General features: G+C 38.0%; 3 protein-coding genes across 4 annotated transcripts; 1 reads left to right on the top strand and 2 right to left on the bottom strand.

The window, feature by feature from the left end:
- Positions 1-4303: 4303 nt before the first annotated feature.
- LOC111338909 (DALR anticodon-binding domain-containing protein 3) lies at positions 4304-14774 on the bottom strand. The gene is made up of 15 exons (XM_088761053.1): positions 14511-14774; positions 13521-13831; positions 12417-12781; positions 11817-11837; positions 10544-10602; positions 10318-10431; positions 9240-9322; positions 8996-9054; positions 8811-8893; positions 8199-8313; positions 6478-6536; positions 6058-6177; positions 5515-5583; positions 4815-4880; positions 4304-4471 (listed from the first exon to the last, which is right to left on the bottom strand). Exons 1-15 carry the CDS (start codon positions 14742-14744, stop codon positions 4418-4420), a joined length of 1812 nt encoding a protein of 603 aa, XP_088617179.1. The 5' UTR covers positions 14745-14774; the 3' UTR covers positions 4304-4417.
- Positions 14775-16362: 1588 nt separating this feature from the next.
- On the top strand, positions 16363-21727 carry LOC111338893 (uncharacterized). 2 transcript variants are annotated; one of them, XM_088760092.1, is made up of 7 exons: positions 16363-16726; positions 17602-17710; positions 18242-18361; positions 18840-19183; positions 19690-19887; positions 20151-20528; positions 21610-21727. In XM_088760092.1, exons 2-6 carry the CDS (start codon positions 17611-17613, stop codon positions 20484-20486), a joined length of 1098 nt encoding a protein of 365 aa, XP_088616218.1. In that variant the 5' UTR covers positions 16363-16726; positions 17602-17610; the 3' UTR covers positions 20487-20528; positions 21610-21727. The 2 variants fall into 2 exon arrangements, with proteins under 2 accessions (XP_088616218.1, XP_088616217.1); XM_088760091.1 differs by lacking the exon at positions 21610-21727 and having other exon boundaries at positions 16367-16726; positions 20151-21182.
- Positions 21235-25057, bottom strand: LOC111338878 (adenosine receptor A2b-like). Its single transcript, XM_022945426.2, has 2 exons — positions 24953-25057; positions 21235-22413 (listed from the first exon to the last, which is right to left on the bottom strand). The coding sequence occupies exons 1-2, from the start codon at positions 25037-25039 to the stop codon at positions 21364-21366; spliced, it is 1137 nt and encodes a 378-aa protein (XP_022801161.2). The 5' UTR covers positions 25040-25057; the 3' UTR covers positions 21235-21363.
- Positions 25058-25811: the final 754 nt, after the last annotated feature.

Raw genomic sequence — 25811 nt, 5'->3', positions numbered from 1 at the left:
TCAAGCCTCACACCTTTCTATTCACTAGTGCCTCATAGTGCGGTGGCCCTCACTCTCACGCATGCCACTCCGGCGCCCCTGATTTTCCGGAGTTATGCGTCTATTCCCGAGGTCCCTTGGGTCTAGTGAACCCGGGATTCCATTTTGGCCGCGTTGTCATGCGTTTCCTAGAAGTGGCACGGGTAAGTTCAAGCCTCACACCTTTCTTTTCACTAGTGCCTCATAGTGCGGTGGCCCTCACTCTCACGCATGCCACTCCGGCGCCCCTGATTTTCGGGAGTTATGCGTCTATTCCCGAGGCCCCTTGGGTCTAGTGAACCCGGGATTCCATTTTGGCCGCGTTGTCATTCGTTTCCTAGAAGTGGCATGCGTGGGTTCAAGCCTGACTCCTTACTTTTTACTAGTGCCTCATAGTGTGGGGGCACACACTCTCACGCATGCCACTCCGGCGCCCCTGATTTCCCGGAGTTGCGCGTCTATTCCCGAGGTCCCATGGGTCTAGTGAACCTGGGATTTCATTTTGGCCGCGTTGTCATGCGTTTCCTAGAAGTGGCATGCGTGAGTTCAAGCCTCACCCCTTACTTTTCACTAGTGCCTCATAGTGCGGTGGCACTCACTCTCACGCGTGCCACTCCGGCGCCCCTGATTTGCCGGAGTTGCGCGTCTATTCCCGAGGTCCCATGGGTCTAGTGAACCTGGGATTCCATTTTGGCCGCGTTGTCATGCGTTTCCTAGAAGTGGCATGCGTGAGTACAAGCCTCATCCCTTGTTTCGCACATGTGCCCCATAGAGCGGTGGCTCACACTCTCACGCATGAAATGTTTTGTGCTGCCTTGAATTGGCTGCCTTGCAGTTTGAAATCCTTAAACAAACAAAAAAAACAAAAAGGACTCTGCGATTTATGGACACTAAAGATTGCTATATGGAGCTTTATGTGACAATGCAGGTAACTTTCACCAAACTCAACTAGTTCTGCATTATTGTTTAGAAACTTAAAATCCTATCTAGGTCTTTAACTCCTTTACAATTAAAATCTTTCATTTTCCTTCTATTCTTTTCTCATATATTTTTGTCTTTATTTTCATTTTACTTCCAATGTAATTATATTAAGTTAAGAATAGTTTGACCCAATATCAGGCAGGTCAAAATGTTATTTCGCAGGCAGGCAGTAACATTTCATTTTCATCATTTCACACTTTCAACACCCTTTCTTTGCCCTTATTACAAATTATTGTAAATGAACCCACTATTTCATTCAAAGCTTGCTAGATAAATCTACAGCATTTTTAAAAGAAGTCAATGTTACTTTCTGGTTCTTTCTGAGCACTATTATTCTTGGCAGAACAGGAAGCAACTTTTTGGTTACCAAATTGTTTCATTCATCAAATCACTGAGTCAGGCATGGGCATTAATTGTTCAAGGAATGTTACTTAAGGCAACAGGATCTATGATTCAATCACACAAAACTCTCCTCAAACCTTTCTTTGTTCTTTCTTTGGTGCATGTGCTACATTGAACCAACCTCTCCCTAATTTAAAAAGCACTGAACAATATCATCGACCAAACCATTATGGATGGGTCGGTACTGAACTCCCAGATTTCAGCATTAATCCTGAAGCAATTCCAACACCATTGTACTTATTCCAACTTTCCCAAGAATTTTTCTTTTGCAATTGATGGCACCTGCATGCATCCACGAAAACAATCGATTTCGTGTAGCTTTTGCCATCAATTTTTCAATTCATGCAAATTCATGGCCGGGAGTTTCTCTCGTGCCATATGGAAATAACTGATTTCCAATAAACTCTTAGGACTGATTTCTAACCAATTTGTTCATGTAACACCGTCTAGGAAAGATTATTACCAAATGATTACCATTTATTACCGAAGCATGAAAGCATGCTATTATTTACCTTCTATCAATTTGAATCTTCGCTTATTATCTAAATTAGAGTTCAATTATATATACTCAAAGAAATTTAATAAGCTTGGCATGGAATGCATCATTGTCTTTCCCAGCTTACCGATCGAGTACTGAGAGTTGTTGGCTGGCTCTTGAGCAAGCAAGCAAGCAAGCAAGCAAGCAAGCAAGCAAGCAAGCAAGCAAGCAAGCAAGCAATAAAAAACGTTCGTTCAAGTAGCGTCCTTACAGTCCAGTTTGAAAGGCAAAATATATCCACGATTTAGATGCTTGATCAAACAATCGAACGGCTCTCCAACTTTAACATCAACATGCTCACGCCACACATGCGCAGACGTTTGTTGGTATCGCTTATAAAATTTCATGGTACAGCGTTAGGCCGCTAGACTGGTAATCTAACGATAACATTTCGAACTCCAGCTGTTGCATCCAACCAATATCACATTCCTTTTTTTTGTTTTTTGTTTTTTTTCTTATTCCCCTTCTCCTTAGACACTACTATACTTCATGTAAGATCGTTTGGATCTGTATTATGTATCTATCGATCGATCATCTACTTTGTTGCTTTGAAAAGTATCTGCTTTCTGTTGCTTTCAAGTCGTCTGCCTCGTGGAAATACACTCAATAGGTAGTTATCTGTTTTATAGTTAGCTCTTTTATAGTACCGATATGAAGCCTACTCATCTTAGTGATCTCTTTTTCATATTTGCATATTCCAAAGTTCATTTGCAAGCACCCGTAGCCCTTCCACCATATACTCAACTCAACGTAAGTCTAAAAGCAACTGCCTACTCCCATACAACGTCACTCAACCCCTACTCTACAAAACCAAAAGCTCCCTTTGCCGTCCCTCTTTTATTTGCCACTTCAATATAGACAGTTGCTTTTACACTTTACACTTTCCACCTGGCCCCTGTCTTCTATCACTCCATTCTTTGAATGATACACAAGGCTTACGGATTTCCAGGCTTCATGATGCCCTTCCGTCACCAGGAGGCCCTAAATTACCCAAAACAACATCACTGCACCGTTTATTGCTTTCAACTTGCCCGCCATTATATTACTAAAACTTCACTTTGCTACACTTTGCCGCTCAAATTTCACGTCACAATGCCTTTATCGCGTCATCATCAACATACGGGTTAGCTACACAAATTTATTCATTACACCGGCGATCGGCACGCTCAGGGTACAAACCAAAAAGAGGCAACAACAAACAGAAACCGATGAGGGCAAAACCTGGCTTAGAAAAAAAGAACAACATCATGAGGAGAGGCATTACAGTGGTTAAGAGAAAAGGGAGAAACCATACGTGAAATGGAAGAGCAACAACTCAGGGATAGAAGAGAAGAAAGGGAGGCCCAGAGGTATCGAAATGAACACCTCCTGTTGCAGATAAAGGCCCAAAATGAGCAAATTTAATTTTTCCAACAGCAAATGCTACAACAACAAATGCAGCATCAGCAACAACACCAAAATCAGCAGCAGCAAAAACAATTTCTAATGTTGCACCATCACATCGTGCAAGTTTTCTTACAACAACTATCAAAGAGAGATTAAGACCACGAGGAAATGTAAATGAGATGAGAGATTTACACGTGCAAATTCAGATAAAAACTTACAACTTCCTTCATCGGTTGGTGTAAGTTTGCATAACAGAATAACAGGGATCGGGATGGAATTTTTAAACAGGGTTTGTTTCATTTTTATTTCAGTAACTTTCCTAACTGATTTTTAACAAAATAAACCTTGACTAATTGTATGGATGCGAGGGAAAAGGATGGAAGTATAGTTAAGTAAATGCTTGACGAGAATCCAGCGGAGCGAAAACGGAATAAAAAGGATAATTCTTTTTGGAAGAGTAGTGGGTTTCGTGCGTACGCTTTACAGCTGTAGGAAAGAGAAAGAGTGAAGTTAAAAGTTTTTATAAGGGAGCTGAGTCCGGCGAGATCTGCTTACTTGGCCTTGTGATGTGTTTCATCCCAAGTTCACACAACATAACACACGTTGTGAAAGAACGCCAGCAAGTAAACTTGGCCAAACATCTTCTTTTCAGTCTGTAATAAACTTGTTTGCGGTACTTCATCGGCGAAAATGGGTTAGGATTAGTATCTAAACATAAAGGAAGATAAAGCGCGGCAATGAATTCTGAAAAACTGAAATTTCGGGTACTGCCGCCTGGTGGGAGCAAAACAAGGCCTGTTTTGGTAAATTTTCTGTGTCTTGGCAAACTGATGTCTGTTTTGGTAAAAGTTTTGTGTTTGACCCTTCTGTGCCAACACAGATATCGACCAATCAGCAACAAGATGGCAAAATGAGGAACCAAGCCCAGTGTGTGATAAATGAATCCAGACTGAGATGTGATAACAAACGAGAACAAAATAGTTTGAAGCACTTGCCTTTATTCTCATATAAAAACACTGAGTTGTCTTGTCTAGCGTGTAAACCTTGATATTGAATAATAATTTAATAATACGAGGTTCAATTTCTGCTGTCCTACATTTGAGTCAATGGGTTGATATTGAGGAGTTTCAAACAATTCAAAAATATCTGAAAATCAACAAACAAAAATCAAGATTTTGTTACATTTAAAGCCAGATGAGTAACCAGTGTTTGATTAAAAAACTCTGTCAGGTCAGTCAAAATCGCCCCCCCCCCCCCCCTCCCCAGAACTCGCACAGCCAATGATTGATTGCAGGTAGGCCCGAGTCTCGAATTCCCATAGGTGCATAATGAAATAAATCATCATTTCTATTTTCCTGAAGTTGACGTCACTGCCTGCACTGGATCCCAAGGGAATCATAACAAAGGGAATCATAACAAAGGGGATAAAAACGTATGATGCACGTATGATAAAAAGTTAGTTGATAATAAACACAGTACATAAACTGACCTGCTGAAGAGCTTTCATTAGATACAGTCTTGCAAACATTGTAGGAAAAAGATGCTGTCTCGGCTCCTGTTTTAATCACAAGAAAACCAAATAGATCATAAAAAACGCCTGTAACAACTAATTCAACAGCTTTAATTATTTCAAAATCTGCGATCTATCGCGTGTCTAGTGCGTAGTCTGAAACTGAAATTAAACTGTGATTGAGTCTATCCAGTAGTTAAGTTGCACGCATTATTTAAGAGGCTTCATTAACACCCACAGTTTGATTGGTTCTTAGTAAATGGTCTACAGGAGGACAGACGTCTAAAGGACTTCATCATGAATAATTTTTGGCTCATCTATAAAACAAGTTGATTCCGTGGGTCTGTTAAAAAATAGGTCACTGAAGACGTGATAGAATGTGGTGAGAACAGTGACCACCTGGCTGCGCGTCACGTGTTACTTTTTTAATTCTTGGTTAGTTTTGACCTTATCTGTGATCTGTTACTAAACAGACGCACGGCAACATGGAATCTATTTTCTTAAGTAGAGAACGTGAGCCAGTTATTTCACTGTTAAATGGCAAGTGATCAGTTTGTTTCCCCCCTTGTAAACCAATGCTTTCTGTGTGGGTCAAGCTTTAGCTGAATTGCACGGTGAAATATCAGAAAGAAGGGAAATACAATAAGCATATTTCACGTTTTAGCTCAAAATCACTTACTCCAAGAACATGCACTCGGCCGTAATATGAACTGAACTTGTGGCTTAAATTCAAAAGGAAACAGCAGATCTGAAAAAGATTGAAGAACAGAGCTGCAAAAATGAAACAGTTATCTTGGCGACCAGTCTCAAGGAATATCACCTATTGGTTCAAGTACTCAGCGTATAAAAGAGATGCATATTCTTATTATAAGTTGAGGATGTCTAAAGCATGTTGTTCTAATCAGCCCGAGCATGATTAAACTGAGAAATGAAGAATTCCCTTTTTTTCATTACACACCAAACAATCTCTTCAGTTTCTGAAAAAGACGCAATGAAAATACGATAAAAAAACCAGTTTCTCTAATAATCATCATTTGTTCCACAGAAACTGCAATCGTCGCCCTCGTATGGCTTAGATTTTCAACAGATAGTGATACAAATAAATGTGAGTAAAAGAACTCCTTTTAGTGCGTGTACCAAACTTTTTATTCTAGACTAAAGAATTCAAAATTAACAAGTACAGTATTAACACCTCATTTACTGAAACACACAACATACTGACCTTATTTGACTGAATAGTGACATTTTGTGACTTTGATTTAAACACTGTCAGTCCAGCGACAGCATCCTTGATCACAGATGGAAAAGCAACAATATAGTGTAATGTCAGCTCCCATTCAGCCTGTTTTAGAAAATAAAGAATTATATAGCTGAGAGGGAAAAGTGGGACTCACTGAGACAAAATCAAGGTACACTTGATAAACAGACAAACAACATGCAGATTGTATGTTGACTTGTAAATTTGTGTTGCAACATCCAAGGTCTCCTAATCCCTAACGCTATAGCTCATAGCTCCATCTTTTACAGGTAGAGAGACATTGCGCTTTCCATGCTAAAGAGGTGCAGCCCCAATGATTCCAAGGACCTCTTGATGATTTTCTTCAATACACAGCACCACAGTTTTTATCAGTCAGTCACTGACCTGATCACGCAGCAGGCAAAAATCCACCTCAGTGACTGGAGGTAGTGCTGGATACACACCTGACAGAATTTCAAAATCGTTAGTAATAGGCCAACCTTTTGACGTCTGGAATGATCACGTGAACAGTGATCACTCAGTGGGGAGTTCAGAGACACAGTTAACGGTTTGCATAACCGTCAAGAATTCTTCTAATCCCTGAGTCTTCAGATTAGGCTATGTAAATTTGATAAAGTCCTCTATTGCTTTTATAAAATATTTGTAAAAAATAATTCAACAAAGAAAGGGTAAAATGACAACTAGTTTACACTGTGAATCATGAATTGCTTTTATCTCGCTTGTCGACATGCTAGGGACTTTGTGGATCGGCCCTTCGCTTGAGATAATGTATTCTTTTGAATTTTGTACTGGAGAACGAGGCCAGAAAGGGTAATTTAAATTTAAACAAAAGAATATTAATCCGGCAGCCATTTATGAAAGTGGTCTATGGTTTACCTCTTATTTGACCAATCGCGCTCAGTTCGTGAATATTAATGGGGAACTTTCTCAAAGATACGTCATCTCGGAACTGGGGTGCCTCAAGGTTCGTCCTTTAAGGCCCGTTACTTTATCTTTTATACACTTCTCCTGTTGCGGATATTATTCGCCGTCATAATCTTAACTTTCACTTTTACGCCGATGATTCACAACTATTTTTATCTTTTAAGGGTGTTGATCGATTGTATGATTCTAAGCTGCAGCTCGAGGCTTGTATTAATGACATTTGCCGGTGGATGGTTTTCAATGAATTGAAACTTAATCAAAACAAGACTGAATTATTGGTTATTCATTCCAGTTATCGTTCCTCTCCGTCGCTGTCCTGTCTCCGTGTTGGGGATGTTGATGTTACTCCAGTGAAAGTCGCTTCCAATCTTGGCGTTGTCTTCGATGATACTATGTCTTTTAAATCACATATTTCTGATGTTTGCAAGTGCTCCTTTTATCATCTTAGGAATAATTATTTCGAGAATTAGAAAGTATTTGACCCGCGAAACCACAGAAATGGTTGTTCATGCTTTTGTCACCTCTAAACTTGACTATCGTAACTCTCTACTTTATGGACTTCCTAAGTTCCTTATTGCTAAATTACAATCTGTTCAGAACTCTGCTGCGCGTCTAGTTTGCATGACTGGGAAGTTCGATCATATTACTCCGACTTTAATTGATCTGCATGATTGGCTTCCCATTAGACATCGTATTGTTTTTAAGATTCTTCTTTTAGTTTATAAATATCTTAATGGTAAGGCCCCGTCGTATCTGTCTGATCTTTTAACTCATCGTAGGAGCTCTTATTCTTTGCGATCTGTTAGTAATGGCGACCTTGTAGAGCCATCTTCAAAAATGCGAACTTATGGAGATCGATCGTTTGCAGTATGTGCTCCTAGATTGTGGAACTCTTTGCTTCTTTCAATACGTACGAGTTCTTCTGTTGACATTTTCAAAAGCGTTGTGAAAACTTATCTTAGTGAATGTTAGTAAATGTAGTTTGCTTATAATTTATTTTTATTTGTTGTAAAGCGCCACGGGCAATTTACTGGAATTGTGCGCTATAGAAATACTCTTTATCTTTATTATTATTATTATTATTATTATTATTATTATTATTATTATTATTATTATTATTATTATTTATTTTCTCACTAAAACCCTTATCATTCATGAAAAATAACAACACTTGATCTCACCTTTCTGGACAAATTCCTCAAAGCTTGCAAACAGTTTAGCAAGCCTGGCACAATTGTATAAAACAAAGGTGGCTTGCCTGAATTGTCTTGAGGTTTCGCTTATGTTAATTTTAACCTACAGACAATAAAGTATTTTTAATTAACAATTTATTACTTTCCTTTGTTCCAAAAATTACCACCAAGACAAGGGTCAGGATCTGACACCATGTCAAACATGATCATTATGATCAATATAGCAGGTGAGTCAAACAAAAAAAAAAATAGTTTCAATCCTCAGATCTTCCAAATTTATGAACAAAGGACCTCCAGATTGAACAAATACCGTAAATTCATAAGATCCTAAATGAGCCTACAAGTATGTTACATAACTGTAGCTCAATCATTAACAAGTTCATTCAACCACAGAGGTAAAGCATCCATCCTCAGAATCTGTGGTTCAAACCCTCATTTGGTACTCAGATTTTTCTTTGCCTGCCTCAAAACAAGATACCAGGCTACAATCATCTTGGTGAACATAGCCAACCAAAAACAATTTGATGTCTACATTTTCAGCAAAGGTCCCCAAATTGGCAACATGTGTATGTCCTGAAAGAACAGCCTTGCAATACTCACTTCACTGTTTGGAGCAGAAGAAAGAATTTCTAATTTAATTACAGCCACTGCCATTTCCCGAAGTGATTTGTCCCAGCCATAGCCTGGTGAATAAATAATAGCATCATCACAACTCTACTGATTAATCAAAATGTGTGATTAAATCAACTAAAACTACAAGTTTGATTTTGACTTCAGGCTCATACCTTCAACTTTATTGCCATACTTCACTATATAAGATTCTCGAAGTTGTTTTTCACGAGTTCTGCCAAAGTAAGACTTCAGATTAACAGTGAATCAACTATTTTTTCTGAGAAAAAAATCATATGATTCCTCTGTTAAAAATAAATAATCACAAATAACAGTGAGTGCATTAGGTGTTCACCTCTCATAAAATACTGTGTCATGTTAAAAAAAAAACAAAAGTCAACATCTTCAGTGTGAACCTACCTCAATAACTCCAAGAAATCAAGATGATCATGAAGTTTTTGCTCATCTTTGTACAGTGAAACCAGCCCGTGGGAGACAAAAAACTATACAGACAAGCAACAAGTTAAAATTGAAGAAACATCAGATATTGAGTTACTGATTACTTGCAAGATAACCTATATGACATTTCAGCTTCCCAAAGGTGTGTTGAATTTTTATGCTATTATTTCACATTTAGTAAACTGCCTTCAGTTGACGATTCCAAAACTTTCACATGGCCATTTCTATCCTGACCTTCATATAGTACATTTTTTTAGAAAGACAATGTGTAAATTCAGGGTGCTGACATAAAACTTCTGTGATTGTGTACTCTGATTGTTATCCCAGGGTGCAAACCATATACCTTAAGATTCCTGCTTCATTCATTTCTCTGGATTTCAACCAAATATCATGACAGTTACATATCTGGTATATTGTTTCCTTGTTTTGATAATATGGCTCAATGGAAATTTATGACAACTAATTTAAAAAAATTAAGCAAACAATTCATGGTTTTATTGAAGACAAAGCTAAAAAAGGTGAAACATCACAGTCTCACCTAATTTATGCTAGTAGGCTGAAACAACTACAAGCAAACAAGCATATTATCACTGCTAGCAGCTTGCCATCAGCTCTAACCATGTGTACTTGTCTTTCAATTGGTAGCAGCACCTGCTCACCTCTCCCCTCCCCCACCAAATATATTTGGCACCATCACCCTATACACAAATCCCTAACTAGTAAAAGTATATAAGATAATTTATGATACATATGATGCACGATCCTTGCAGTAGATAGTGCTATTTAAGCAATAGCGAAAATCAGACCTGAAAAAAATCAGTCCTGTATAGGATTCGAACCACTGACCTCTGCGATACTAGTGCAGCGCTCTACCAACTGAGCTAACAAGCCAACTGGGAGCAGGCTGTTAAGTTGATTCGTAATAAACCCGTGAAAGTGATAAATCAGATACAATGAAATAATTTATGATATTGGAATTCACAGGGACCTACTGGTGAACCACACCCTTGAGATGTACTCTGTATTCAACTTTGTCTACCTGTCTCATCTTGGCCGGATTAGTTGCAGTCATTTGCCAAACTGTACTCATTTGCTGTTGACTAAAGGCTAGTCTACAGCTTGTTAAATGAACCACCATGTCTACATCTCCAATCTGTATCCATGAAAAAAAAAGGAAAAATATTCAATAACACATCATAATAAAAAATTATGTTTCTGTTACCTATATCTCACACCATAAAGGATGAGTCTTTTATCCAACTTACACTTTTTTCAGCTAAATCCAACTTTGCCACATCAAGAAGAATAGAACTTGTTGGTGAAACTGAAAAGAAAAATAACAAGAACGATCTAAAGAAATATTTCAGCTTTTTTAAAATTATCTTGCTCTTAATAACAAATGATACTGTAGTAACAACCAACGCTCTCAGTGCTTTATTCATCATTGTCACTGTGCTTTTGTATGAAGCTTTCTAATCCATCTGATGGCTGGTCTACATAACAAGTTACTTTTTATATGGTGTTTTTCCTTCACTGCTACTCTAATTTAATTGATAGGTTTTTTGTGTGTTTTTATGGACCAAGACAAAGTCCAGATCCATAAAAAGACAAAAAAAAACAGGCTAATATTCAGATATCTTGACCAAACAAGCATGATAAATAAAATATTTTTTATATTGTAAAAGGATTTGGCTTAAATAAGAATCAAGAATGACTTATTTATTTTGAGAGCTAGGAGAGAAAGCCTATTTTGTTTGTAGCACAGAAAGTGAGATCCATAAAAATGCAAAAAAGACGAGGCTTAGTAATATTCAGCTATCTTGACCAAACAACCTTGGTCAATTAAGTATTTAGTACATGGCAAAGGGTTTTGGCTTAATATGTAATAATCAAGAATGACTTGTTTACTATGAGAACTGGAAAGAAAGTCAATGGTGTTTGTAGCACAATAAACCCACGAGGGTCGTCAAAGTTTCCTTTGTTTTGATTGTTTACGACTACTTTCTGCGACTTCATTGCTGACAGTGTACAAAAGTTATGAACTTTTAAGTCAGCTCCATGCATTACTAATTTCTTGCAAGGTATCAAAGCAGGCAAACCTGTGTGGGCAAGATGGTCCCGTCTTTCCTGCTCAGGTGGCCAATCACACCACAGGATTCACTCAATGTTATTATATAGCTGCCAGCTATATAATAATTAGTTTGAACGTAGTGAGGTCTGTACCAGCGACCGAGGTCAAGATTCTCCCATACAGACCGACCTAGCTCAGTTAATAAGATGTTTATTATATGGCTGTGTCTTATATGCCAATTTTTTATATTCTTTGTACCTTTTTTTCTAGACTGGTCTAGATGCCGGTCTAGATGGGAAAATCTAGACCGCTTTCAATATTGATTTCAGCCAATCAAATTCGTAAACTTGGTAGTTCCCAGTCCTTGTGAGACACAGCCATATAATAACATACAATATTAACTAACTGATCTTATGAAGTTGTTTATTAATCTTATATATTCTGCTATTTATGTAAAATCACCATACCTGACAATTTATTTGGGGTCACTGTAATGTTCCATATGAAAATTTTAAAAATAAAAAAAATTACATCAGAACCTAATGAGGATGTGACAGTACTACTAACATTATTATTGGAGACAGGTATTAGTTATCTATTGGGTACAGTTATAAAGAAATCTGTTGCAGATGGCACTTGAAGTTACACTTTTCAGACAATTTCTTATCTTGATCTATTCAATGGAAGCAAATTCAACTACATACAGAACACCACACAACTCCCCAGCAGGAGCTCAGACCCAGGACCTCTTGATCTGAGGTCTAACTGGCCAACCACTTGGCAACTGTGTCACTTTCTTATTGGGGAGATTTACCCTAAATTTCAAATTAATTTTTTTTCCCATTGGACCAGCTGGATTAAGATTGTGGAAAAACCAAACAATCATTAAAAGGTTTTAAGTTTTCAGGTATTAAAGATATCAAGAATAATATCATATTGATATAATTAAATGTAAAATAGCATCACATTCAGGATAGTGGAAAGTTTTAGTGAAAAAACTGCTTTGAGTCTTGCACTTCTGCTTTTGTTTGAATGAAAGTCACAGAAGAGCAACATGTAATACTTACCTGAAAGCAGCTCATTATCCTTGCAAAAGTTGGGCAAATCCAAAATCACCGCATCACAATTTAAATCAGAGTCTTTGCATGTACAGTCACTCTCGCAGAGATAATTGCAACTCGGCTCTGCCTCATCGGTGGCCTGCATTTCAGTCTTCTTGTTCAAAGAGTCTACATATTTGCAGCATTTTAGTATTTTATAAAGTTCTTTAGCTTTAGCAGTAAGGTCTTTTTCTGTCCACAAGCTGATTTCCTTTGATGTAAATGATGACAGAGAAAAGAGGTTGTAAGTTTCCTGATGACCCCAAATACTTCCATCCTTGCATGTACAAGTTGGTTGGCTTTTGTAGTCTAAAGCTGATATCACATTGATGCTAAAAAACATTACAAATACATGTTCCTGTTATCAAAACCTTGTCAACTTAAGTGGCACAAAATTATGATTAATCCAACACTCAGGAATGCAAAACCCAGGCCAATCAGTGTACAGTAGGCAGCAGAAAATCTGCTGGCTGTCAGATGATTTTACTTTGTAAATTAAATAAATGAATTCGTCTTTATTAAAAAAAACCATCCGCTAAAATTACAGATCTGATGTTACAGTAAAAATATATATATTTATGGGAAAAATTGCATTGATTAAATCGAACAAAAATGATTAAAAATGATTAGAAATACATATGGGGTGTTTACACAGCTAGACTATTTATGTATATATGTTTATGACTATTTTTATATAAATTGTTTTCAAATACAGAAACGAAGAATTTTTTAACTGATCTTAACATCAAAATCTGTCTCTAAAAGTTACTCTAACATGATAATCGTCCCAGAATACTGGAAACCAGGTCTCAGATTTAAATTTTTTCCTAGGAGCATACCCCCAGCCAACTCTCCCACCTACAGGAGCATGCCCCCAGCCTACTCCCCCATCTACTAAAGGGGTACACTGATTTACTACATACCATGCTTGTTTCACAAGTATCATTCAATTCAGCCACCAGTACTCATACTGATCATACAGCTATCATAATTATTTTCAAATCACAACCCTTGGGTACATTAAGCTTAATGAGATATTTTACATTTCAAACTGAAAGGAACTGTACATACCTATTTGCATTTAAAAGTTCCTTAATGTGTTCGCATATGAGAACTGTTCTCATTTGATCAAGATTTAAATGGCCTTCATCATCTACACGAACTGACATTGAGGGATTCAATAAAACAGACTGAGATGTCTGTTTGCTTGACTGTCCATATTGATCTGTTTGTTTCACAATATTATTGAACACAGCACTTGTCAGATCTGACTTGTAGAGACTTAACAGAAGATGGCCACCACTTGTTACACAACACTGTCTGACAAACTGAACTTTAGTCACCTGATGAATTACCCTCTGACAGAGACTTTGAAATTCAACCTAAAATGCCAAACACATAACAAAAATTCTCCCACCATTAGCCAAGACTAATAGATACTGCCAAAATATGTTTTCCTACATACATCGTTCTGTTTATTCACCTATTACTCCAACTTATCAAAAGTCACCTCACTAATTAAGTTGTAAGAGATTTATTTGATCTCTTTTGGGAAAAAAGTGGGAAAAATTAAAAGCTAAAAAAAGTTTTCCTAATGTTTTTAGTCATGGTACAGGAGGTTGAAAGAGAGAGTTATTGCAGTGAACCCAAAACCAACTGATATCTGTTAAGTAATAACCCTACATGATAGTGTGGGCTTCCTGCATCTAAAAGACACTTATGAGGAACAAGCTTGGTGATCAACTGTCTATGTTTACTTTAATACTAACGTTCACTTTTAGTGTTATTTACAAACCTTAGTTCTTGGAAGACTGCAGACAACAATACGCTTGAAAATAATAGAAGACAACAGACCACCCCACTCACCCTTATCTCTTCTCGCCCCCCCCCCCCCCCCCCAAAAAAATATATATTAATAAATAAATGAAAACCAAGGTAACACCGATACCATTGCAAGTATTTTTCCAGGGGAAAAATTACTTGTTACACCTATGGAAAATGTTAAGCCCTCGATCAGCCCCTTCCTAAAAGTTAGCAATAAAAGAAAGCAAATTTCACTACCTTGCCTTCGCCAAGATAATTCCGCACAAAAGCTGGAATGATTAGATCTCCATTTTCGAGTTTCTTGTTTAACTTTAGAAAACATGAATCGAAATTTGTTTGATTCAAACTATCGACTGTCGATAAGGCTTCACAGACCAAACGTTTCATGTACGGCAATAAATCACTAAATTCGGTTTTTCCGTTGTTGACAAAGTTCCCCTCGTATAGTCCTTCGAACTCCCCGTCCGCCATGTTGTCAATCGTTTTGGCTATGGTGCCTCTCCTGATGAAAAGGATGAAAGTGACTGTAAGCTGGTTAGAGCACAGGCAGCCCAAGCGTACCGTGTGTGAACCCCAAATAATATTGAGACTGAATTTTGGAGGAAAATTCGTTCCCTGACGAAGGAATTCCGCGTTAAATTATGCTTAAAAGCCGGTATCGCACGAAACGTGAAGCGAGGAATATAACGTGTTTAGTCTCCTAACCTTTACTCTGTTGCCGCCTTGTCGCTTACGGTCGTTTTAACGCTGTTTTGGCGACTTCCTTTGGCATAATTTCTGCCAAGTAGCAATGCTAACATACGTATATGAGAACGATCCTTCGCAGTAAAGTACTATTTGAGCAATAGTGGAAATCAGACCTGAAAAAAATTTTTTTCAGGTCTGATTTCCACTATTGCTCAAATAGTGCTTTACTGCGAAGGATCGTTCTCATATACGTCTCATAACCGCAGTTCACACATATGTTTCATATGTTTGTTGTTGTTTAATGCTAACATAATTCGCATATTTTGATAATTATCGGATCATTTTTGATGCTACAATTTGATCATCGTTCATCTCTACTCCCAAGCACTTGGTGACGTTATTCGATGTTTTAAGTTTTAGTTCAAGTAGTAGCATTTGTAGTTCACTGTGAATCACTGAGCGGTATTTGAAATGGTCTGAGCCCGGGTCTGGGGTGCACCGGAACTAGAAGTCGCGATGTAGGCCATGTATAGTCATGTTAACATGAACCACATGTTTATTTGAATTTCATTGTGGATTTGTTGCGTTTCTTTCTTGTAGACCAACGGCTTCTAATTAAAAAATTAATTTTTTGGACTTCTTTGTAATTTTTTCAAAGAGCATAATTCAAAAAAATAAGGGGCATCATTTGGAAAAAAGAGCCTAATTTTAGCATAATTTCGCCAAAAAAAGCAATGCTACCAGCATAATATGTTACTTTTACTAGCATAATCTATAAAAGCCTAGTTGTGCTACTCTCTCTATATATATATGTATATATATATATATATATAATATATAGCTGGGCCTTTTGGGCCTCATCAGTGCAGTGCTGACTCAAAGATGGGGGTGAAGCTATAAAGCCACCCCAAATGATTCCACATTTGTGGTGCCATTTAAGCCATGCCAGAGTTCTCAAACCTGGAAACTAGTGAGCTTCTTAGTTTGTAGTTTTTAAAGTTTATCTGAAGAAGATTGAACAGCTTAAATGATATTAAATCTACAGTCGGACCAGTTAGAAGTTTATACCACATTAAAATAATACGCACTCTTGAAAATTTTTTATTTGCCAAACGTAAATGAAATAAGACAATAAAACTACATTTGACACTTCCTTTCGTTCTTAAAACCTGAGCGATTATTTTTCCAAACCATGACATTTTTTGTGTGATAATTTCTGCGGGAGCTCACGTTTGAAGCCAAGCAACAAAACCTTCGCATATCCATTCAACCCTGAGTAACCTTAGCAACCTGAGTCTGCGGGAAAAATGTACAGACAAGCTCATGCAACCGAACGCTTGATGTTCTATCCAAAGGGTTCTACTTACAAAGGTTCATAGGTGGGACCTGAGGCTCTACACCTTTTAATCACCATGTTGTAAATACAACTATCATCTGGAGTCGTTCATTAGATCAACCTTTACGAAGATTCTTTTCAAGACCTGAAACCCAAATAATAAGTAGAGGAAAAGGTGAAAACATATAAGGAGCCAGCTGGGTTGAAAAAAGAATTCTTTATATCTCGGACACTATTTCTGTGATCAACTTCGCAAGTTGTCAGAAAAATGTTCCATCATTATTTTTATGAAAATAGATACCATTGTTTACCTACTTTATTTCTTGTCAATCATATCAATGGAGTCAGCGGTAAATTGTTCCTGAGCATTACAACCTGTTTAACTTGGTAACACGTGAAAACAGTCTAAATTGTCCAGTTGCGGAGGAAGGTGAGTTGTTAATATACCAAGCACCTATAGAGAAAGTGATTGTGTCTGCAAATATTATGTAACTATTGAAGACTTAAATTGAATGTGTCGTTAGTATTCGCTTTCGTAGCAAAAATGGCGCTCGATATCATTAACATTTCACAAGATGGATATCATTACATTAACAGACCCCGTGGCTGTTTCGGGGAGCAGAAGGTCGATATGTAAAATGTTTCACGATACACGCAGTATTTTTCAGTGTGACCCTGAAACTTACTTTTATGAATAATCTTTCATGTCTTATACGAAAATTTCATATAGTCATATTTCATATACGAAATTCTTGAATCTCATTAGCTTACTGGTGTGTCCGATGACGTTCTCCTTTGTTTAATTTCAAGTTTAGGGCAAGAATTCCAGCTCACATACTTGAACAGTTTGATACACAGTCCGCGTGAGTGCATAGCCGCGCAGCTTTTTTCCGATCTGTTCAAGTCAAGCGGAGCCGTACCTTAGGGGGGTTATACAATAAAATTCGCCGTCTTCAGTCAAAAGTATTTTGAAGCTGCAGAAAGAAATTACCTGTCTATCACGCGGCGTGAAATTGATGCTTTTAAAATGACAAAAGGGATCAGTGGATCAGTGGTAGACATTATTGTATGTTTTAATAATAATAATAATAAAATATTTATACCGCGCCAGTATCCTACTGTTCAAAGGCGCCTACAAAACTTTAACATTAACACTTAAGACAGCTAATATTAATTATAAAAGGCTTTTCTAACTTAGAACCAAGGCACAAATGTTATTTATCTTGGCTTTCACCGGTGACAAGTGATCTAACCTTAAAGCAGAACTTTGTGTCGATTGTTGAGTCTCGTGTTTTACCTTAACAGGCTGAAGAGATGTTTCCCAGATCTCCTCAGTTACGTCATGTGGTGTTCGTTGCGGCCTGTTTGGTTGGTATGTCTTTGCTGGTGATCCTGTGGCATTTCGATCTCACAGGTAATGAAATATTATTCAGACTGTCTTAGGAAGATCGAGATCCGGATAGGGCAGTTGTTAATATCCAGAATAACCAACTTAAAGAGATAAATTGCACTCTGTAATGGATAAAACTGATAGTCACGTTTTTGCAATGTTGTCTGCTTATTACGGCTATCATGATCATAAAATGGAAGTCCTAAAGCTTTGGTGTTGCGTCCGTCCCTTCATTTTACAGTAAACAGGCATGGAAGGAAAAAGGGACTTACACTTATGTCTAGACGATACAGTGTTCACTGTATACACGTCTCCGTAAGCAACTACGAGAAAAGCATCAAATATGTGTCTGAGTTCTTAAAAACCATAATTATTTAAAATGTGTTCCCAAACCGATATACTGGATAAAACAGCTGAATATTTGAATTATGACATAAAGAATTAGCTATAGAACAAATCTAACATGTCATACATTGGGTTTTTATATCATTAGGCATGGCAGGACACGTGCTGCAATGTTCTGGGTTAGAAATTCTGTTTTGAAATTTCTTTCAGATAAAACTCGCAGTAATAGAAGTGACGCGTATCCACTCTCCATTCACAAGAAAACCATAGAAGAACACGCATCCCAGGAGCATAACAATCTCAACAACAATGCATCAATAAAGTTCACAGGTAAACCAGATAAGAGAAGCATTACCGATTGACGTAGATAATGCATATGCCTGCGAATAGACACTCGTTGGCGCTGCCTAGCATATCAAACACCTCTCGGGAGGCCTGCTAAGGTCGAACCGGCCTGCCTTGACCTCTAGCGGCCAGTGGGAGCGGCCATTTGTCTTGCTTGGGAGAAGCCCACGAGATGCTTTAAAGAACTTGTTCCCGCGCTCAAGACGCAATTACACTGAGGAGTTTTTTTTCGAGGGTCATTTACCTTATTGTAACAAAGGCTGATTAAAGCAAGGTGTGATAATGTTTCAATTGACTCAGGGGTCTTACTATTCACCTTGTAAACCGGTTCACAATTCTAATCACCCAGTTCCAGGCATTAATTATTTTTTCGCTCTGTCTGATAACTAAATTGCTAGAACAGGCGAAGTTTTTAGTTGCCTTTTCAGTTTTTGAAATTGTTTTGTCTTTCCTTCTCTCGCAGAAAAAGTAACAAGCGAAAAGGAAATGTATGATCACGTGCACACGCTGTTGCTGTTTGTTGGTTACTCTCGCAGTAGGCACAGCTTAGTTTCCTCATTACTTGACGCTCATCCTCATATGATAGTTGCAGATGAATCGTATGCATTGAGAAAATGGGTTTATAATTCAGCATGGAAAACGGAAAAATCAAAGTACGAATTCTTCGACACAATGATGGGAAATTCCGCGCGGTCTGTGAAAAGAGGTCGAAGGTCTCGCCAAGCAAACGGAAGCGCGGCAAATTTAAAAATCTTCGGTTACAGTGTTCCAGGTCAATGGCAGGGAACATATGATCGATACATACAGGTAAAATGTTGGCCAGGTTAACCTAAAATTTTTCAAGTTCTTCAGAGAAAAAATGACTAATCTTCTCGAACCATCACTATTGTTGTATTCAGGCCTAAACCTCGAGGCTTAAACGATCATATCTAACAGTTGTAGGCTGCTATTCTTTGTCTTAACCAAAATGCTTTATTTGCAAAGTAGATTTGAATCATTTTGAAATCCTGTGAGCTCTTCCTTAAGCAAGTCAATCATAGTTGAATATGATATTTGGGGTTTTATCAACTAAGTTGATAGTGTAAATTGGCCGCCGTAAAGAGTTTCAAAAGCTGACATTTCGAGCGTTAGCCCTTCTTCAGAGCGAATGGAGAAATTGTGGGTTGTGTGAGTGTGTTTATATGCGAAAAGTGGAGCTACGCGAGAAAAGAAGAATAAATTAGTAGAATGAAAAGCGTTTGTTGGTACCATGGTTCGGCCAAAGGGTCGAAGACCAATTCGTTATCTCAGTTCGTTTTACAAACAAACTACAGGTGATTGGAGACAAGACAGCTTGGGACTCTGCAGTAATGCTTCGTCTGCATGGAACACAAGCCATTTATGAAATGAAAAAAAAACTTGGTGTAAACATTAAGTTTATTCATGTTGTTAGAAACCCATTTGACAACATAGCCACATTTGTTCTTCGACACAAGAACATCCAAGCTAGGACCGCTGACTTAAATATCAAGGTATGCATATTTAAATAACGTGCCGAAAGTCAACAGTGAAATGAAGATGTCGCCATTCGGCGGGGCTGTTTCGGCCCAAACATAGATTATTACAGCAAATAGTCTGATTTTTTAACAAATTTGCGAGTTATTGACATTTTCTAAGCATCATTTTAGTGAGCTACAGCTCAATTGAATAGGAGACAATTCAAATAAATAAATCAGACAGAAAACAAAATCTATTTATCTGCATCTACTAAATGGATTAACTCAATTCCAAGCAGATCAATGCCAGTGAAATTTTAGACGAAAAGATACAACTTTATAACAACTGGGCAGAAGGAACCTTTGTCGCCCACAAATCTTTTCCGGAAGACTTCCTGAGTGTTGTTAGTATGGATGTCGTAAAAAAGCCAACGGAATCACTTAGGAAAATGTGCCATTTCCTTCAAGTCACCTGTTCAGACAGATTCATTCAGGACTGCGCAGCCATAGTGGACCCAGTCCCCTCGATTACCCGTCACCGCATTATATGGACGGAGAAGCAGATAAACAACGTTTATGCCGTAATAAGGGCGTTCCCGGCATTCTTTGAGGGATTTACGTTTGAAGACGTATGACATACATCTTGGAAATAATAGGCTGATATATAGTTACAGAAGGTATGTTTCTGAAGAAACTGTGGTGCTGCGTCGGTAGGGCGTATTTAAAGGTAAATTTGGTTTTATAAACTGGGTTGATAATGTAAATTGACCACCGTCAAGAGTCTCAAAGCTGACGTTTCGAGCTTTAGCCCTTCGTCAGAGCGAAGCGGTTAATGCTCTGACGAAGGGCTAGCGCTCGAAACGTCAGCTTTGAGACTCTTTACAATGGCCAAGTTACATTTTCAACCCAAGTGATAAAATCAAAATTACCTTGTGATATATAATTAGTCCTTGAGACAGACAAGTGCAGTAAACACTTTGCTTTCTCGATTATCAAAAATCCATTCAAGTTTTTATACACCAGTTACTCGGCTCTCGATTGTAAGCGAACGAAAGTAAACAAAGTTTTCAATAAAGTTGAGATAGCAAGTTGAGCAAAAGAATCAGGAAGTTCTCTCAAATTAGCAGGGCCCTGATAATAGCAAAAGCCAATAAATCAACTATCTCCCTTTGATAATTGTTAGGAAATAGTGTAATAGCCAGTGAGTCAAATTCCTGCAAGTGAAGCAAATCATACAGCTGCACCGGTAGGCGGCAACTGATAATAGTAGTGTAGGTAGTCTGGTTGGCGAATCCCGCGCGGCCTGGGTCCGAGTGAAAAAAGGTGGTGGGTGTGTATGTAGGTAGTGTGCACATACACACCCCCCACCTTTTTTCACTCGGACCCAGGCCGCGCGGGATTCGCCAACCAGACTACCTACACTACTGATAATTGTCAGGCAGGCTATTTATTTACAATCACATGACTAAAAATAGTGAATTCGGACGATGTGTTCGCCGTGCGATTGAACTGCTACAAGAACCCCTGACGCAATTTGTTCATTCTAAATGCCGATGTCCTATTTGGTTCTGCATCGCTAGCTCTCGAGCGCCGCCTGAATCGCTTGATTTTAAAGAGCGATTTCAGTGCCGTCTTAAAATCTCGCCTAAAAAAAGTATACAAAATAGGGTTTGTAATTGAAGTAGTATATCTAACTAAAATAAACACGTGAGCTGGGATTTCCAGTTCCTCGACATCGTTCATTATTTTGTATAATAGCATCACGATATACCATGGTAACCAACAAAGGAGAAAGATTGTGGCCATGGTGACAAACAGAACCAAGCACCTTTTCTCGAGGGCGGCTTGTCGACGAAGATCACAGACTACCGGTTTCCAGAGCAATAAAGTGTTCGCCGACGGTTTTCTCTGCTTAAAAATTGCTTTAAAGATGACGATAAAAGCGTAGATCATGAATGCATACGGCAACAGGAAAACGGCAACGAGGCAAAAAATGACATGTCCCTGCCTCAATCGCGCCTGTATCTTCAAATCGCTAATACTTAGCAGTGCAAAAGGACTAGAGGCGACAATGATAGACAATGCCCAAACTACTTCAAGCACTTTACAAACTGATTTTCTGGTCATCAATCGATGCGTTACTGGCCAAATGACCGACAGATATTTCTCTGTTGTGGCGACTAGTATATGATAGCAAGATGATATGGCGGTCAAATTGTTCAGCACACTCACCAGGATGGCCATGTAGTATCGAACCTCAAAAGACTTAATAACTGGTGTGAACGATACAATAATAAAGAGAGGAATATTGATGATCCCTGTCACGAGGTCACAAACGGCCAGGCTAAAAAGGACATAGTTTGGTGCTGTTCGGAGCTTGGTATTCTTTGCAAATAAAACCAGCACCAAGCCATTTGCAATGATGATCAGTAGCGCGACGGGAACAAGCTCTGCTACAGTTTGAGTGTCGACGCTGTTGTGATTGACTAGGGACGGCTTTTGTACTGTGGCATTTGTGTAGCTTGAAACCTCCATTGTTGGTATTTCAGTGAATTTTTTCTTCTGCAAAGTTCATAAGTGAGTTATTATTTCAATTAACAACTCTTAAATGAGGTTGGATGAAAAATAGTGAATAACCAAGGTGAATCAGATGTATTATTCTAAGAATATATGAAAATCATATATTTGAACTGAGGATAAAGAAACGCGTATGAGAACTATCTTCGCAGTGAGGAGCACTGTTTAAGCAATAGTAAAATTAAGACCTGAAAAAACAATATTTCTGGTCTTAATCTCACTATTTCTTAAATAGTACTCCTCCCTACGAAGATAGTTTTCATAGGGGATGCATTATTACTGATGTTTTGGAATAGTCGTGTTTAACACTTGTTATCACGATGATTATGATCTGTTATCTTGAAAGCGCAGGAAAGAGAACTGAGAGGAGGAGGGTTGAATAAAAACTATTCAAAAAATTGTTACAGAAACTACTCAATTGGCACCTAAATCAGCCCGCTTAACCATGCGTGATGAGTATGTTATACCACAACCTGATTAACCATGCGTGATGAGTATGTTAAACCACAGCCTGATTAACCATGCGTGATGAGTATGTTATACCACAGCCCGATTAACCATGCGTGATGAGTATGTTATACTACAGCCTGATTAACCATGCGTGATGAGTATGTTATACCACAGCCTGAATAACTATGCGTGATGAGTATGTTATACCACAGCCCGATTAACCATGCGTGATGAGTATGTTACACCACAGCCTGATTAACCATTCGTAATGAGTACGTTATACCACAGCCTGATTAACCATGCGTGATGAGTGTTATACCACAGCCTGATTAACCATGCGTGATGAGTATGTTATACCACAGCCTGATTAACCATGCGTGATGAGTATGTTATACCACAGCTTGATTAACCATGCGTGATGAGTATGTTATACCACAGCCTGATTAACCATGCGTGATGAGTATGTTATACCACAGCCTGATTAACCATGCGTGATGAGTATGTTATACCACAGCTTGATTAACCATGCGTGATGAGTATGTTATACCACAGCCTGATTAACCATGCGTGATGAGTATGTTAAACCACAGCCTGATTAACCATGCGTGATGAGTATGTTATACCACAGCCTGATTAACCAGGCGTGATAAGTATTTTTAACACAAAACCTCATTAACCATGCATGATAAGTATATACACGCAAAATTTGCTTACGCTTAAAATTCAATCCTAATATTCAGGTATTCCTGTTAATGGCCTTAAGACACCAAGATCACACACAGACCACTTGGGCCGCCTGTGGTTTAACCATAATTTCAATCACCAGGGGCTTTGCATTTGACGTTGAAACCCCCGGATGTAGTATTAGAACTCCCTAATCAAACAAGTTAATCAATGAAAGTAGTGAGTACTTGCGGTTTCAACTCAAATGTAATCCTCCATCTATTTTTAAACAGTAACTTTAAGTTCATTTGAAATAGAAGTTTTTAAGAAGTCGATAAGAGGTCCACAGAGGCAGTAAGTGCCCCTATAATGACTCGATCAATTCAGTACAAGACAGAAAGCGACACTATCAGTAAAACATTTTGAAAAATTCATAAAGTAAATGTGCCAATTAGCAACATTTTCATTTCATTCCTCTGGTCACTAAAATACATTTACATCATCATCCATGAAAGCGAGATATGTTCAAAAGCATATTTCTCTTATTCTTTCAATCGTTCATGAAATAAGACAGGTGACAATATTGACAGATTAAGATGTTGATCAATTGTTTTTTTCATTAACATACGTTTAGTCTCAGATATTCTCGCTTTTATTTTTCAATTTTGGACCCAACTAAGATCTCAATCATTTTCATTGGTTCGGGAGGAATAGTTCGTCTTAACAATCATATGACATGAAAGCGACAGGCACAGCTGCTGATGCTGTTATGATAATGGTAAAAATCTTTCTAAACTAAATTTTCACACGGTGTTAGCAATGACCAAAAAAAAAACTCACATTGAAAGAGCGGATGAGAAGGTTGACAAAGGACCGATGAAATGAATATCCTATTTATTTAAGAAAATTTGCAGTGCCACCTTAAACTTATCAAGGACACCTTTAACTTAAATGACTCTGACCTCTTGTTAAATATAGAAACTAAATATTCGAACACCATATTTGTAGAAGACAAACAAAGGTTGTCTTTGAAGCCTTGAAAATCTAAAGAAGCAGTCAGTGGATGAGATAACTGATGTAGACGAGGAATGACGCGGACGGTCGATGGAAATAGGTGAGGTAGTCATCTTGAAGGGTTGTCAATTCATGAAGTATTTCTCTACATTATCTTTAGTAAAAAATCGACTGAAGATTAGACATAGGCTTTACAGTGGATTCTTTTTAGTCTGACAGGTTCGCGATAAAATATAACCAGGTGTCGGCTCAGTGTCCCTTGCTTCAACGTAATCTCATCGCGACTTCACAGAGACTCAGATCGCCTTGGATCTTGGTTTAGCAGGATAAAAAGATTAAATTAAGAAGAGAGAACAAACCCTACGGAATATAGGAAATGTATCATGAGCCACCCTACCTGATCGTCCTGTTTGCTACAAGAATCCTTGCTGTGAATGTTCTCAGTAAAAACTCTGGCTGTTATCAGCACGATTTTATCAAACATTTTTATCGCTCAACAAGATATCTTTAAAATTCATATGTATGATAATTTTTCTGCATATTCAATAAGCTTCCACGAAGAACCCTCCGGTAACTAATGTCTCATCATTTTGGATACCACCTCTACAGATGAAGGAAACAAGCGGGGAGTGATTTGAAGAATAGGTTTTAACACAGACATGACACAAAAGTTTTCAAGTATTCACATTTCCATTGACTACAAACATAAGCTTCTTTTATTTATAAAAGCACCTTGGTTTGAAATGAATATTAATTTTAAAAAACTTGAAACTTGATTTAAGAGTTTGTGAAAATGGTTTCATTTGTTTAACCGAATGTGAAAGCGTAGTGTGAAAGGTAGCGAATAAGAAAATTATTATGTGGTGAAAACCAATTAACTCATGGAAATGTCCGCGAGCTCATTACCTGATGTCTGTTGAAAAAAAAGTCGGTATCCCTTCCCTCCGGTTGGATCGACAAAATTATTGTTTTTATGCAGAAAACATCTGGATGATCAGCACGAAAGCGATAACTATGTGCAAATCTACCTGCTGGGAAAAGCGAGTAAAAAATGAGACCCAATCTTACTGAAAACAGTATCAGTTTAGCGCTTCACTGACCAAAAACATGTTAAGTCGTTCTCTGCCGTTGTTTTGATAACTCTGATCAAAGGTTTATAAGTATGTAAGCTTTCTGTGCGACGAGTCACTGCTATTCTCAACTCACTGTACTGGTTCTACGCGTTTTCAGCCAAGCTTAACAGCAAGATTGCGGTC

Source organism: Stylophora pistillata, chromosome 5, assembly GCF_964205215.1.
Source record: "Stylophora pistillata chromosome 5, jaStyPist1.2, whole genome shotgun sequence".
NCBI lineage: Eukaryota > Metazoa > Cnidaria > Anthozoa > Scleractinia > Pocilloporidae > Stylophora > Stylophora pistillata.
The sequence above is the reverse complement of the archived record's forward strand: the minus strand, read 5'-3'. Positions and strand labels throughout refer to the sequence as shown.

Bases quoted from the DNA above. Each gene is read 5' to 3' on its own strand.
- LOC111338909 (XM_088761053.1), bottom strand. From the start codon at position 14,744: ATGGCGGACGGGGAGTTCGAAGGACTATACGAGGGGAACTTTGTCAAC. The intron at 9,323-10,317 runs GTAGACAAAGTT...TTGTCTGTATAG, and splicing joins ATCCGGCCAAGATGAGACAG to TTTTTTGTCTCCCACGGGCT. The intron at 4,472-4,814 runs GTCAGTTTATGT...GTTGATTTTCAG, and splicing joins TAATGAAAGCTCTTCAGCAG to ATATTTTTGAATTGTTTGAA.
- LOC111338893 (XM_088760092.1), top strand. From the start codon at position 17,611: ATGTTTCCCAGATCTCCTCAGTTACGTCATGTGGTGTTCGTTGCGGCC. The intron at 18,362-18,839 runs GTAAACCAGATA...CTTCTCTCGCAG, and splicing joins TGCATCAATAAAGTTCACAG to AAAAAGTAACAAGCGAAAAG. The intron at 19,888-20,150 runs GTATGCATATTT...AATTCCAAGCAG, and splicing joins CCGCTGACTTAAATATCAAG to ATCAATGCCAGTGAAATTTT.
- LOC111338878 (XM_022945426.2), bottom strand. From the start codon at position 25,039: ATGTTTGATAAAATCGTGCTGATAACAGCCAGAGTTTTTACTGAGAAC. The intron at 22,414-24,952 runs GTAGGGTGGCTC...TGAACTTTGCAG, and splicing joins GTAGCAAACAGGACGATCAG to AAGAAAAAATTCACTGAAAT.